The sequence below is a fragment of the Gorilla gorilla genome, chromosome 13 (genome assembly GCF_029281585.2).
Source record: "Gorilla gorilla gorilla isolate KB3781 chromosome 13, NHGRI_mGorGor1-v2.1_pri, whole genome shotgun sequence".
In the NCBI taxonomy this organism is placed as follows: Eukaryota; Metazoa; Chordata; class Mammalia; order Primates; family Hominidae; genus Gorilla; species Gorilla gorilla.
Genome location: NC_073237.2, coordinates 119,754,346 through 119,769,751, shown reverse-complemented (window position 1 = coordinate 119,769,751; position 15,406 = coordinate 119,754,346). Strand labels below are relative to the sequence as shown.

Sequence of the window (15,406 nt, the reverse complement as noted above, 5' to 3'; positions counted from 1 at the left end):
GTCTCCAAAAACAAAAAAATGCTGTGTGGTGGTTTCCTTGGGGTGCGCACGGCTGCGAGGCCCCAAGTTATCTTCCTTTTGGTCTGCCAGGTATAGGGGAATTGCCCATCCAACTGGGTGCTTAGAAAGAGCCAATGGCGGCCGGGCGCGGTGGCTCACGCCTGTTATCCCAGCACTTTGGGAGGCTGAGGCGGGCGGATCATGAGGTCAGGAGATCAAGACCATCCTGGCTAACACAGTGAAACCCCTTCTCTACTAAAAAAAATACAAAAAATTAGCCAGGCATGGTGGTGGATGCCTGTAGTCCCAACTACTCGGGAGGCTGAGGCAGGAGAATGGCGTGAACCCGGGAGGCGGAGCTGGCAGTGAGCCGAGATCGCACCACTGCACTCCAGCCTGGGCGACAGAGCAAGACTCCATCTCAAATAAAAAAGAAAAAGAAAAAGAAAAAAAAAGCCAATGGCAGGCTCTGAAAGGCAGCACTGTGGTCTGAGCCGCCGGGCCCCTCATGATGGCACACTGTGTGCAGACTAAGGCCAAGGCAGGGAGTGACACACTGATCCCGGGGTGCATCTCTCTGCCAGGCAGCTAGTCATTTGTTCCCTGCTGGGAGGTGGCAGTAGGGGCTGGGGCACTGGCCCTCACAGAGTTGCTGACAGTATGGAGGGAGATAATTATAGGCATCTGCCACCTGTTTAATCTTCACAGCCCAGATGTAGGGCTGTCTTCTGAGTCTTAAGGGTTAAGGGGCTTGCAGCTGGTTGTGGATCTGAGGTGCCCCTCCTGACCACCTGCATGCAGAGCCAAGTGCTTTCGACTGCACACCTTGTCTCCTAATGGATGAAACACTGAACACTCTCCAGTCACACGAGGGTCTTGACTGGCTGCCTCCTGGTTATTTGAAGTTCCACTGTACTAAGTAAGAAGGGTCCAAACTCAGCCACCAGGGCCCAGGGCTGCTGCCCAGCTCACTTCTCTGGCCAGATCCATGCAAAATCTGCTCTTTTCAGGTAATTTTTGGTTTGTAAAAATTACCCAGTAGCCTGATAGACAATCTGGAATGTTAGGGAAAAGAGACAAATTCATTCTGAATCCCATTACTTTCATTCTGCTACATATTAGCATTCCTGGAGATCCATGCCCAGTCTTTATCCTGCATGTCTTTTATAGAGCTGCAACTTCCTTGCAGTATGCCAGCATGTGGACTTGTTCCGTGTGTCTCTGTAACCCCTATTGTCTGTGACTGCAGAGGATGTCATTGTGCGTATGCTCATGGTCTGCCTAACTATTGCCCTCATACTGGATCTTTAGATCCTTTCCAGGTTTTCATTAATATGAAAAATGCAAGGGTAAATATCCTTATTCTAGGCTGGGCACGGTGGCTCATGCTTGTATCCCAGTACTTTGGGAGGCCAAGGTGGGTGGATCACTTGAGGTCAGGAGTTCGACACCAGCCTGGCCAACATGGCAAAACTCCATCTCTACTAAACATACAAAAATCAGCCGGTCTTGGTTGCACACACTTATAATCTCAGCTACTCGGAAGCCTGAGGCAGGAGAATCATTTGAACCCAGGAGGCAGAGGTTGCAGGGAGCAGAGATCATGCCACTGCCCTCCAGCCTGGGCAACAGAGTGAGACTCTAAAAAAAAAGAAAAAAGAAACGGAATTATTGACACTCCCATTAACTGGGAATGTGCTAAGCACTTTACATACACCATTTCATTGAATCCTCACAAGAAATATGTAGGGGGAGGTCGTATGAGATCTATTTTATAGAAATAGCTGAGACTTCAAGAGATTGTCACTGCCCTTGGTCACACAGCTAGTTATTAGCAGACCTGAGCCTCAAACATGCCTTGTTAATACCAAAAGCCTTTACCCTTAACCAGTTGTAAGAAGATTTCTGCTCCATATTGCTATATAACTTTCTGAAGAATTGTACCACCTTATACCCTCACCAGAACTGGACTCCCGGACATCTGATTCTGAGGGACCCAGAGAAACATGTGACTGGCACTCAAACATGTGTCCGAATCCTTCTGGACAAGGAAAACTTCTGCAGGCCATGCTAGCTAAGTTGACAGTCTCTACCCCAAATGCCCGACCCTTGCTGCCTAGGAATTGGAGTGTCTGATCCTCTGAATTGCACTGCGTGACCCCAGCACCAAAGCCCCAGAAGATTAAAATAAGATCAGAAGAAGCTGCCAGAAGCATTTAGTGAGAAAACCGCGCCCGAAGCCCAGGTCTCAGAACACTTTGCAAGGGACTCTGGACACTCACACACATGCTGTGGCAAAAGCTGGCGTGCCGCTTGTGCATGTTCAACGGCCTTGCCCTCCTCGGGCCTAGGCTCAGCATAGCCTCAGCAGATCAGTTGCTCCCAGCTGTGGATCACACAGGGGTAGAGCACTTTCCCTCCTGCACAGCCCCACAGCTGCCCTGGGGGCGTGGGCCCATCATTTGGATGGCGGCCTGGTGCGTGGGCAGAGCTCTGGCATCCAACAGGCCTGAGTCAGCCTCCTGGCCCACCAGGCACCAGCCCGCAGGCTCTGGGCATGTCTCCTGGTCCTCCTTTCTTAACATGATGCCTATTAACATCTCCAGGAGCGTGGCTGGGGAAAAGGCCCACAGGAGGCACTGGCATCCTGAGTGAGCAGAGCACGTGGCCTCCCTCCTGGCCTTATCTCAGCACTCCGACACCCCAACGCCTCCCCCACGAACCGCCCACTCTCCTCCCTCCCACGCCCACAATCCCCTGTGCGTCTCCTGATCTGGCGGTGACCGGCCATGTTGTAGTTTTCTCTTTATTGCACACACACACACACACACACACACACACCAGGCACACCAGTAGTCTGTGAGCTCTTCCTCAGCTTTGACTCTCCAACTCCTGGACCACATCCAAGCCCAGACCTCTGCTCTGAGATGTTTCCTGGGTGAATGAACAAAGGAATCTGAAGGCAGAGTGCAGCTTGCAGTCAAGCACCTGGGAGGCGGGGTAGGGGCATCCGGTAACAACCACAAACAGGTAAAGAGCACCTACTGTGTGCCAGATTGTGATTAGGACGTGCGTATGAAGCTGCCAGGGCATCCCCAGCCCTCTAAGAGCCAGGAACTGTGCTCAGCCCCAGGAGCAAGTCTCCAAGATGCCAGCTGGGCCCTCGGCCCCAGGGGGTAGGGGCAGCTGTCTAGGCTTTACCCCCTGGCAGGCTGCCAGGGCCCACTCCCTGAGCAGCCAGCCATCCAAACACATGAGCAGAAGGTCACAGACCCAATTAGCAGGGCTAGAGGCCTCTCACTCTCACTCTCTCTCTCTCTCTCTCTGTCACACACACACACACACACACACACACACACACACACACACACACACACACACACACACACACACACACACACACACACACAGAGTAGATTCTGGGCCCTGGAGACAAAACCAAGCCTAAAGCCAGCCATGGAGCCTGAGCCTAAACTGGAAGAGCAGGAAGTGCCAAGAACACCTCACCTCTGCCCACCCAGGATCCCCCCAAGGATCTGCAGCAGCCCCGGAAGACACGGGACCCATTTGTCTGTCGCCTCTTCTGCCTGGCAAGTCGGAGGGAAGGACTTTTCCCAGGAGCTGTCACCACGGGGAGTTAACTGGAAACCAAGCCTTGGGGATGCTTTAGGAACAGGGGCCTCATCCTCAAGACATGACTGACTTCAGTCACCCCTGAAAGGCTTTGCCTTCCCACCTAGCCCTCTGCCTCTTCCAGATGCCACATCGCCATTTCTCAACTGCCTGTTTTGTGCCCAGCAATTTCACACGTGTCATCTTGGCTAAGCTCCCTGCTCCCCAAAAAATCTTCGCAGCCTGGGCATTCAGCCATGAGGGAGCCACGGCTGTAGCCAGTGGAATGACGTACCCTCAGTCCAGGATGTGCACCCGGGCAGCCAGGTCCCACAGCCACTACTTTCTTGCCCCCACCACTGCTCCCACAGTTCCCAGAACTCAGTCTCCAGATCTGGGCTCCAGGATGCAGAGGCTGTCCTCAGGGTGAGGGGCAGGTGTTCTGCACAGTGCCTCTTCCCTGCAGAGGAAAGTGCCCCCAAGGCATTCCCAGCCCCATCTTCCCTCCACCGCAAAGCCTGAAGCCCACATCCTGTGCTGGGGCCACTGCCTATGTGAGTGTCCAGCCAGTGGCCGTGGAAGGGCTTCTCAGGGCATGCTGGGGCACGGGTATGGATGTGTGAAATTGGCATTCATGATTTTTGTTGAAAGAAGGAAGGAGTGAACCTACAGACTGAGAAGTAATCAAATAAATGCCCGAATAAAGGCTGAAGAAGCCAAGGGCATAACCCAAGAGAGGGGGATGGGCAGCCAGGCATGCTTCCTGCTTGACTGCAGCCACCCCAAGGACTTGCACCACTCCCAGACTTGCGCGTCACCTCTCATCCTTGCGCTGGCTCCAGGCCCTCCACGACCTGGTCCCTGCCAACCTCCAGCCTCTTCTCTTGAACTCCCCACCCGGACATCGAGTTCCCTGTGCCTGCCCCTCTCGGAGATGCCTCCAGGTCATCATGATCCTCTCCCATACTCAGGATTAAAAGTCCAGCTCTGGCCAGGCGCTTTGGGAGGCCGAGGCGGATGGATTGCCTAAATTTAGGAGTTCAAGACCAGCCTAGGCAACATGGTGAAACCCCATCTCTACTAAAATAAAAAATAAAAAAAGTAGCCAGGCATGGTAGCACATGCCTATAGTCCCAGCTACTCTGGAGGCTGAGGCAGGAGAATCGCTTGAACACATGAGGCAAAGGTCGCAGTGAGCCGAGATTGTGCCACTGCACTCCAGCCTGGGCAACAGAGTGAGACTCCGTCTCAAAAAAAAAAAAAAGTCCGGCTCCCACATCACCTCCCAAATGGAGCCTTGTCCAAGAGCCCTTGAGCCAGGCACGCCCCCACCACTGTCCTCCGGCAAAGCAAGTCCCCAGTGGGGCGGGAAGGACCTGGTATCTCACACTCACCCATCTGTCCCACCTCCCCTAAACCAGTTCACTGGACAGGCAGAACAGGCAGAGCATGCTGGTGATCGTGACTTGTGGCAACAATAATTCTTATCGTCATTGCTTTTAAGTAGGTATTCACCTGCAACTGAGTTTACAGGTTCCTATGTACAGTGGCTTCCTCTGTCTCCATTTCTTCCTCCCTGAAACAGTCCTAGCCCTTATCCTGGGTCGCTCAGAGAACAGCTCCAGTCTAATTCCAGAGTTTCCTCTATGGGGCGTGTGCCACTGTGTACCCCCAGAGACCCTGCAGTCTTGGTTCAGAGCCACCTTCTTTTTTTTTTTTTTTTTTTTTAAGATGAGGTCTAGCTGTGTTGCCCAGGCTGGCCTGGAACTCCCGGGCTGAAGCAATCCTCCCACCTCAGCCTCTTGAGTAGCTGGAACTTCAGAGATTCCTTTGCTGTGGAGTCTCTGGCAGGAGACGGGGGTTCCCAGATGATTCTGATGTGCTGAGATACGTTCAGCTGAGGACCACTAACCATGCCTGGAAAGTTCTGGGAAGGCAGGGACTGCCTTACTCATCCTTGAACACCTAGGAAAGACCCCGCACAGGATACAGATGCCCAGAATCTACTTGTTGGCAGGTGAGTGTGGCATGTGGACAGTAGTGGATTAGTCACTGTGTGCTCGGCACCATGCAAAGCCCTTTACGAATACGTGCATTTAAGTTTTCCCATAAGACTCTCAGGAGGGCTACAGAATCTCCATTTTACAGATAAGAAAATAAGGTTGCAAAGATGTGGAACCAGCCCAAAGGCCCATCAATCAGCAAGTGGATAAAGAAACTGTGGTATATCTATGATGGAATACTACTCAGTCATAAAAAGGAATGAATTAATGGCATCCACAGCAACCTGGATGGGATTGGAGACTCTTATTCTCAGTGAAGTAACTCAGGAATGGAAAACCAAACATCATATGTTCTCACTCATAAGTGGGAACTAAGCTTTGAGGATGCAAAGGCATAAGAATGATACAAGGGACTCTGGGGCCTCGGCAGGGAAAGGGTACGAAGGGGGTGAGGGATAAAAGATTACAAATTAGGTTCAGTGGACACTGCTCGGGTGATGGGTGCACCAAAATCTCACAAATCACAGCTAAAGAAATTACTCATGTATCCGAATACCACCTGTTCCCCAAAAACCTATGGAAATAGAAAATTAAACAAGAAAGTTAGGTTCAGGGAGATAAAGTGACTTTTCCAAGGTAGCCTGACTAGGAAGGGGAGGGTAGTGGACGGTTAGACAGACTGGCACCCACCGGACAGGCAGGACCTGGCCTCACCCTGGGGGCTGTCCCTGCTCGTCAGCACCTGCCCACTGGAGCCACGTGACAGAGGGACACAGCGTAGCCAAGACATTTACAAAGTGAGGATCCTTTGTGCCTGAGTGAAGTGATCCTTTCAAAAATGATCACCAGCTCCCCTTCACCACCTCCGGAGACCAAGTCCTGGCTGATTTTTCCCCGTCTTTGTCTCAAGTACATTTAAATGTCAATTAAATTTGAAATATCTACATTTGTCAGCATTTCATTTTGGGCCAGCGTGACGTGCTGCTGATTTGTCCACGCGATGTGACACATGAAAAAACCTCCCGAGATGCAGATCTTCCTCATTAAAAAATAAGCCGGTGCGATCCCGGCGCAGCAGAGAGCATGGAGCACGTCCCCGCTTCCTGACGCTGTGTCTCTGACATGGTATTTAAAAAGGAACAGCCTCGCCTGTCACCACTGTCACACGCGCGCGCTAACCGGCGACACGTTAAACCAAACATTAGAAGGAGTTCGGGAAGTCATCTGCATGGGAACTCCACGCGGAGACAAGGTGGGCAGAGGCTGGAGCAGCCGTGGGGGATGATGGGGTCTGATCCATGACGGACGGCCAGCCTTTCTTCTGCACCAAGACTCTGGCAGCCCTCGCTGGGCAGCCAAGTTTGCCACAACCTGCCTTTTCACAGACAGCTCTTTGTGTGTAATAAAATTCAGGCAAGTGGTGGGTGGCAGACCGCAGGGGAGTAGCTGAATTGGGTTAATGAGGGAAAAGGTGCTTTTTTTTTTTTTTTTTTTCATATTCTGCCTTAAGCTAATAAAAAATTTAAGCCTGGACGTTTTCGATGGTTCATCCTATATCTCTGACAAATATCTGACTGTATGTTTCATGGGAGAACATGGGCAGCTGAATTTAAGTAAGTTTATTTTGAAACCTCACCTTTCATTAAAAGTAAAAGAGGAAACACCCTATCTCTTATTTCGTTGTTTCCGACCCAGGAAACTGAAGAGGCAAGATCCCGTAGTGGTTGAAAGTTGGCAAATCCACATTCAGTTCCTAGCTCTACCTTTAGCTGCTGTGTGACCCCGGGCAAGTGACTGCCCCTCTCTGAGCCTTGGCTACTTTGTCTGCAAAATGGGGTTGCAATAAAGAATTCATGAGAAATTGTATGGACAGCATTTCGCCCAAGGCTTGTAAGTACTGCTAGTGTTATCGCCATCCATGTGGCCTGGACTCGACAAAGCTCTGATCTGACCACATCAGATGACAAACTTCTCACCTGGATGGTACCCTGCCACTTTCAAGAGACAGGTGGTATATTCTGGAAACAGCTAGGCCTCCTGTGGAAATCACTGCCCAACCAGCCTGGCCCAGCCAGTACATCCAACTGGAGAAGGAAAGTGGCTCCTGAACTGGAAACTGCGGTTCCCTGTCTTTCCCCGCCCACCACAGTCACGCCAGTGTGGAAGCCCCCATCCCCCTCCACCATCACAGCAGTGTGGGCAGCGCTGGATTGTGACAGTGGCCTGAACTGCGGCAGTTGGATTTAGCAAAGCCAGGGCACAGCCCAGTGCAGAGGCTCCTCGCTCCTGGGTGAAGCCGGAAATTCCTGGCAGGTTCAGTGGCGTTGCACCAACGTGTCAAGCTGTGATCTGTGCTCTCTTGTCAGAGCCAGAGGTGGGGGCCTGTGCTTGGATAGGGGTCGGAAAGACAACCAAGGTGGACGTGAGGGCGACTGGAGAGCCTCCCTCCATTTGGCCCGAGCCGGGGCTGGTGTCCCCTTGTGTGCATCTACTCTGAGCCCCACTCACAGGAGAGGGTGAGGCCCCTGGGGGTGGACCATCCGGGCTGCAGTCCCTGTTCTCCACTTCTTGGCCACATGGTCACCTCTTCACCAGTGATGCCCCAGTGCATAGCTAGCCTGGGTCTGCTCACACCAAGTAGGCTCAAAGCGCCTCTTGGTTGGGTGCACAGATGGACAGATGGATGTGTGGATTCATGAAGCCCTCATCCTCTAGAAAATCAGTATGGCGACACCTTCTTGTTAGGCTCTTGTGAGGGGTAGAAATGGCCTCTATAAAGCACAGTACCTGCTTGTTGATATCATTTTGAACACTTTCTGCCTGCCCCTACCTACCTGACACCCTCACCTTCAAACATCGTCTCATTCTTCACGTCTTAGCATCTCAGAACAGATGGGAGCCCAGAGGGGGAGCACTTTTGTACCACAGCCACAGTCTGGGGAAAGGGGACAGTGTGGTGCAGCTCCAGGAAGATGGTAAAGTGGGGGTTCCCCCAGCAGGCTGGCTTTCATTCATTCGCAAACTTCCACAGCATTCATGCTGTACCCCAGCTGGGGAGAAAGAGAAGAACAAGGCAGGCCCTGCCCTTGAGGAACTTGACTCAGAAACAGAGTGGCAAGAGGTTAAATGGTATCTATGAAGTGCGAAGAGGCACAGCCAGGGAGCTCTCCTAGCCTCCAGTGGGCTTCATAGAAGTCCCACTGAGCTGAGTCTTCAAGACGGAAGAGCAGTCAGTGCTCCAAGCAAAGGTGACAGGGAGGGGGAATATCCAGTGCCCAGTGTGGTCAGAGATGGTAAGCATGGCCGCAGGGGAGGCCAGGAGAGGGCCACAGAGGTAGGCAGAGCCAACACACAGCATGGAGACTGCCCTGCTCGGAGCTCGGCACGGCCGCTCAGCAGTGCATCCCACGAGCTCCCCAGAGTGCAGCAGAAGCCCACGGCCTGCCCACCCTCTGCCCCTCACCTGCTCAGGAGAGCGGTCAGCGCTGCAGAGTGAGAGTGGGCTCCCCCTCACTTTGAAACAAGTCCCTGCAAATGTCTGAACATTATTATTCCTAACCCTTTGCTCCACAGATTTATTTACTCACCATACCACCAACTGCAGCAAGATCACAATTCAGAATGGCAGATTTATAGGTTTTAGCAGGAGAGTGACAAGTGTGGGTTTGTGACTGAAAGAGACTCTGGTGGCTGTATGGAGGGTAGCCTTTCTGCTCTGTCTTCTTTGCTGTGGAAGTGGCAGGAGCCAGGTGGTGCCCTGGCCCCGAGATTCCTGCAAGTCAGGTCTTCCTGACCTCTCCACTGAGGCGGGAAAATGCCCCCTGGACCAGAGCCCCCTCGAGTCCAGGAAGGGCTGAGTTGTGTCTTGCCCCGACAGCCAGCAAGGCAGCCTGGGAGCAGAGAAGAGCCCAGCACTGGGACTCGCTGCCTCCTGTTGTGTAACCCTGGGCTACTGGCTTCCCCTCCTGAGCCTCAACCTCCACTGCAGTTCGAGGACAAAACTCTTTGCCTGGCCAGCCTCTGGGAGGAAGTGAGGGTTCTGATGTGCAAGTGCTGGGATGGGCACCAGCCCTGGCGGATTGCAGCAAAGTGCAGGCACAGGCCACTTGCCCCGTCCCCCTGCGCAGCCACTGTCTCTCACTCACCCTCCAGCTGTGGTTCTCATGTCCTTTTTTTGGACACGTTGCCCTTTCCTGGAATAAACCCTCAAAAGAATTCTAGCATACAGAGCAGAGAAGGGAGACGGCTTTAGCTGGGGGGTGAGGGGAGAGGAGGTAGCCCATGCCAGCCCCCGTACCCCACATTCTCCCCAGACTTCACTCGCCTCAGAGCAAGCCATCCCACAGAATGGGGCAGGGGTGTGGAACACCCCGGGTCTGCTCACACCAAGCAGGCTCAAAGTGCCTCTTGGTGGGGTGCACAGAGACACCTACTCCCCAGCACAAGGGCCGGGATTTGAACCCAGATCTGCCTGGTCCAGCTCGCCTCTGCTGAGCACATGGCCTCTGGTGGGCCCTGGTCAGTATATAATTCATGGGAGCCGGGCGTGGAGTTTCTCCAGGCTGTGTATGTGTTGGTGTTTGTAGAGGTAGAGCTCACAGGTGGCTGACAAGGGAGATGCATTTTTTATAACAATGAATATTTAATTTCCACATCACAGATGAAAAAGACTCTCTGAAGAGGCATCTGAGGGAAACTCCAGAGAGCAGCCGCTAATCAGAAAAGGGCCTTCTCGCGAGAGCTCTTCCGCACGGCTCACTTTTTTCTTGAACTTTTTTTTTATTTCTTCCTGATTATTGGAATAGATATGCTCATTGTAGAAAATGTATAAGACACAGAAAAATAAAAAGCAGCAGAGGGGAAAGAAATCACCCATGATTCCACTGACTGTTATTGACGTTTAGCCATGAACCTTTCCAGTCTTTTTTCTATGAATTTTTCCATAAGCAGATGACAGTGAATGCGGTGTGATTGCAGTTCTGCATCCTGATCTTTAAATTTGTCTTCATAAACATTACGTTTCATGGGAGGACAAGATTCAGCCACTGCACCAGCTAGTTGTTGCCGACAGTGTAGGTTGTTCCATGTTTTAATATTATAAACAGCAGTGATGACTATCTTCCAGTGTGATTCTTTGCCAACTTTGAGGGTTAACCAAATGGAAGTGGAATTACTAGGTCCCATGTGATGGATCATGAGTTTAAGGCTCTGGACACATGGCAAATTTAGTTTCTTTTCTATCTGGAACGAGCTTCCTCTCCTGGGAGCCCCCACCCCAGGCTGGCACACAGAGGCAGGGCCAGGCGTGGAGCCCAGAGGCCTGCTTCCCGCCTGCACGTGAAGTTCTGAGGGCGCCCCTAACTGCCTGTTCTCTTCTCTTTTGTCTTCCTCTGCCCCAGCCTGGTAAAGCCCTTGCGACACTATGCGGTCTTCCTCTCCGAAGACTCCTCTGATGATGAATGCCAGCGGGAAGAGGGCCCGAGCTCTGGCTTCACCGAGAGCTTTTTCTTCTCCGCTCCCTTTGAATGGTCTCTCCTTCCTTCTTCCATTTCCCTGAGCTCGGCTTGGTGACTCTGCGGGGCTGCATGGGGAAAGCGGGGGGCTGGTGCTGCTTGCCTTTGTGTCGGGGGGAGGGTGTCTGGAGCTGCTGCCTGCCGGTGCCCCAGTGCCAACATGCAGGGTGGACACCACCTCTGCGTGCCACCTCTCAGGGCATCCGTTCTGCCAGCTCCACAGAGGCTGTGACAATAGAGAGGTGACAGGGTGATACGTGAGCATTGGTCCCCTTAGAGATGAAATGTGCTTGATTGCTAGTGGAACTGGTGACTACAATTAGCCTGGTTGTTGATCTCCAAGTCCTTCTTTATCTCAGTACGTCTTGGAAAGCCATGGAGATGGGAATCAGAGTTTAAGTTAAAAAAGAAAACGTTCCTCATATGAAATTTGTATATTAAATGCCAGCCTATCCAAGTGTTCTGATCTGCCTGACTTTTTAAAGATAATTTAATCATTATTATTTATAGCCTAAGCCTCATACCAATTACAAGTAGCGATTTTTAAATCTAGCCACCATCCAGCCACCCCTAAAATTAAGCTGCTGTCGCCCCCCTTTCTTTACCCGTTCTTGCCCCTCCACCCACAAGTGTTTCAGAGCTGGGATTGAGCAGAGAGACAGCTTTTGTCTGTTTGCCCTTGTTAACACGGTTGTGTGTTTTTAATGGGAGCCTTTAAGGGAATGGAAACTGCCCTTTGCGGGATGCCCATGGTGCCCACAGCAACCTTCCAGGGGGCACGTTAATCGTTTTGGTCGTTGCACAGAAGAGGAGATGCCTTTCCTTCCCTCTCCCTCATGTCCCCTGCACCCTCTCCCTGTTCCCAAACCCCAGCATCAGGTCCCTCCCCCTGGGATGGCCTGTGGGTTCCTCTGGGGACCTTATAAACCCCAGGCTGCTCGGCCCTCTGTCATTGACCCCACAGGGTCAGAGGGTCCTGATCCTTTCCTGCCAGCAGGTCACTGGGGACCCAGACAAGTCACTCCCCTCCCAGTGTCCTCACTTAGAAAGTAGTGGCCTTGCCGAGCGCAGTGGCTCACACCTGTAATCCCAGCACTTTGGGAGGCCAAAGCGGGCGGATCACTTGAAGCCAAGAGTTCGAGACCAGCCTGGCCAACATGGTGAAACCCCATCACTACTTAAAAAATACAAAAATGAGCTGGGCATGGTGGCTCACACCTGTAATCCCAGCTACTCAGGAGGCTGAGGCACGAGAATCACTTGAACCTGGGAGGCGGAGGTTGCAGTGAGCCGAGATCACACTGCTGTACTCCAACCTGGGTGACAGAACGAGACTCCGCCTTAAAAAAAAAAAAAAAAAGAAAAGAAAGTAGTGGCCTAAGCTGGTGTCATCCCAGCATCACACGTCACTTTTGCTGTATGTCAAATCTTTGTTTCGATTTTTTTTCAAAAGATTTTAAAATTAGCCTTCTCCTAAGCAATAATATCTATGATATCATAGGCTTAATGTATCAGTTATTATTTCTGTTGCTAATTAGAACAAAAATAGACCCTTTAGCATAAGAAATGTTCATCTGTGTGTCAACTTGAAACACCTTTTGGGAAAAGGCACCCTGCTCCCAGCCAGGAGTCCACCAGGTCACGTCCAAGGCCCAGCTCCATCATGTCGTCTCTGAACTAACTGATGCCTTAATCACTTGAATAACGGCGAGGGCTCGCTTCCTTAGCCCATGACCTCAGAAGTCAGTACAGGCCTTTGTGTGTGTGTTTGAAAAGAAACTAGCCCATCCTAACTCAAAATGGGCTCAAAAGAACACTATTTCCTGAAGTTCCAGAGGCACACTGACTGACTTTAACCCTTTCATTGTGCTCATCTTTATTAAAGGGTCTCTAATTCCTTGGTCAGGGTGAGTGAGGGACGTTTGAAGCCTCTCAAGCTTGGCTTCCATTTCCACCTCTTGCGGGTGCTGTGTGACATAGGTGAGTTATTTAACATCTCTGAGCTTCATTCCTCATCCATAAGGTGGGGGGTGTAAGTCCGACTTCCTGGCCTGCTTGCATTGCTTCAGCGAGAGAGTACGTGATGGAGTCCCTGCCCATCACTGGGACTGTTTGATGAGCCCTCCCATGTCCCCCACCCTGGTGCCTTCACTGTGATCCCACCCTTGACCGCCAGGTGGTGCCCTTCCCCCACTTTACCAGTGCCACGGGCACCATCTCCCCCTGACGTAGGGCCACCACCAGCCCCAGACTTGGGGTTAGAAGAGGCGAGATGTGGCCAGGCGCAGTGGCTCACACCTGTAATCTCAGCACTTTGGGAGGCTGAGGCAGGCGGATCACGAGGTCAGGAGTTCAAGACCAGCCTGGCCAACATAGTGAAACCCTGTCTCTACTAAAAATACAAAAAATTAGCCGGGCAAAAGGCAGGAGCCTGTAATTCCAGCTACTCAGGAGGCTAAGGCAAGAGAATTGCTTGAACCTGGGAGGCGGAGGTTGCAGTGAGCCGAGATTGCGCCATTGCACTCCAGCCTGGGAGACAAGAGTGAAACTCCGTCTGAAAAATAAAAATATAAAAAAGGCGAGATGCAGTTCCCACTGGGGCTCCACTAGAGGTAAGGGTTGACCCAGGCGCTGCCTCTCCATCTACCCAGTGGTGCCCTGGGACTCAGGTCCATGGGAAGGGAAGGCAAGTGGAACCCTTTGTTACCTATACTTGGATCAGCTGCAAAGTAGTGGCGTGGGGTTTTTTGTTTGTTTTTTTTGTTTTGTTTTGTTTTTTGCTTTTTTGTTTTGAGACAGGGTCTCGCTCTGTCGCCTAGGCTGGAGTGCAGTGTTGTGATGTTGGCTCACTGCAACCTCCACCTCCCAGGTTCAAGCAATTCCCATGCCTCAGCCACCCGAGTAGCTGAGACTACAGGCACGCACCACCACACCCCGCAAATTTTTGTGTTTTTAATAGAGACAGGGTTTCACCATGTTGGCCAGGCTGGGCTCGAACTCCTGAACTCAAGTGATCCGCCCGCCTCGGCCTCCCAAAGTGCTGGGATTACAGGCGTGAGCCACCGTGCCCAGCCAATGACTGCAAGGTTTTGATGTGTAAAAGCACAGAAAGCTGCTAGCAGAAGAGCCTGTGTGACAGCCGTGCTCACTGGTGGGTGATGGATGCTGTAACCAACCCCTGCGTGTCTGCTGTGTGCCGGGCACCGCATTTGCTCATGTAACCACCACCACCACCTGAGCGCCTGAGGCTCAGAGAGTTAAGTGACCTGCCAGAGGTCCCACAGCAAGAAATAGCATGACCAGAGGTGGAACCAAGGTTAGCAGGGCAAGCTTAGGCCCAGACAGCTCCCCTGGAGAGCTTCCCCAGCCCAGTTCCCCATGGGCTGTTCACAGAACCTGACTGTGGCTGTGCCTAGGCCACCAAACAAACAGCAGAGCAGGGCGGGAGCAAGAGGAGCATGACTGCTGGCCTGTGAGCCCCCTTCCAGTCCTGTCTGTTCCTCACACCTTGTCTGAATGGCTCACAAGCCCACTAGCCAGTTTTATGAAAGGACCTGTAGTTTGGGGGGCACTAAATGGGTCCCCTGAGTGCAAGTGAGAGCCAAAGCGAGTTGCCCTGGTTCACAGCCCCAGGCCCATCGGCATGCCCAGCTTGCACCCTCGCAGCCTCCCAGACTCCTGCCCTCACGGAGACCCCGGGACACTCTCCTGTCCCGCAGGCCCCTGCGTGCACCCCTCAAGCCCTCAATGTGCTTGGGCTGGAGGCCGCTTGCTCCTCCCCTGAAGGCCTGGGTGGGAGAGTGCAGCCTGCTCTGTCCCCCACAGGCCGCAGCCGTATCGGACACTCAGGGAGTCAGACAGCGCGGAAGGCGACGAGGCAGAGAGTCCAGAGCAGCAAGTGCGGAAGCCCACAGGCCCTGTCCCAGCTCCCCCTGACCGGGCTGCCAGCATCGACCTTCTGGAGGACGTCTTCAGCAACCTGGACATGGAGGCCACACTGCAGCCACTGGGCCAGGCCAAGAGCTTGGAGGACCTTCGTGCCCCCAAAGACCTGAGGGAGCAGCCAGGGACCTTTGACTATCAGGTATGGCATGGGCAAGGGAGGGTATCTGCCGGGGGCCGGCACTGTCCGCACACAAGGTGGGACCCCCATGTGACAGTGGAAGAGACTAAGGGAGAAACAGTGACTTTCCAAGACCCTCAGCCAATGCTCAGGGTCAGTGTGACTGTAAACACCTCCCAGGGTGCCGGGGCCCACACCACCCTAACAGTGACGGT

The 15,406-nt window shown here is 52.7% G+C and overlaps 1 protein-coding gene across 8 annotated transcripts in view; it reads left to right on the top strand.

Annotated features, from left to right (window-relative positions):
- Positions 1 to 15,406, top strand: part of DENND1A (DENN domain containing 1A) — a 543,118-nt gene that overhangs the window by 523,901 nt on the left and 3,811 nt on the right. For 4 of the 8 annotated variants that reach the window (XM_031014509.3, XM_031014505.3, XM_055351874.2 and 1 more), the window contains 2 exons: positions 11,015 to 11,143; positions 14,954 to 15,212. In XM_031014509.3, coding sequence (XP_030870369.2) covers positions 11,015 to 11,143; positions 14,954 to 15,212 — 388 coding nt within the window. Of the gene's footprint in view, positions 1 to 10,275; positions 10,496 to 11,014; positions 11,144 to 14,953; positions 15,213 to 15,406 lie in introns of those variants that run through there. The other 4 variants (XM_031014508.3, XM_055351869.2, XM_031014507.3 and 1 more) reach the window with 2 other exon arrangements.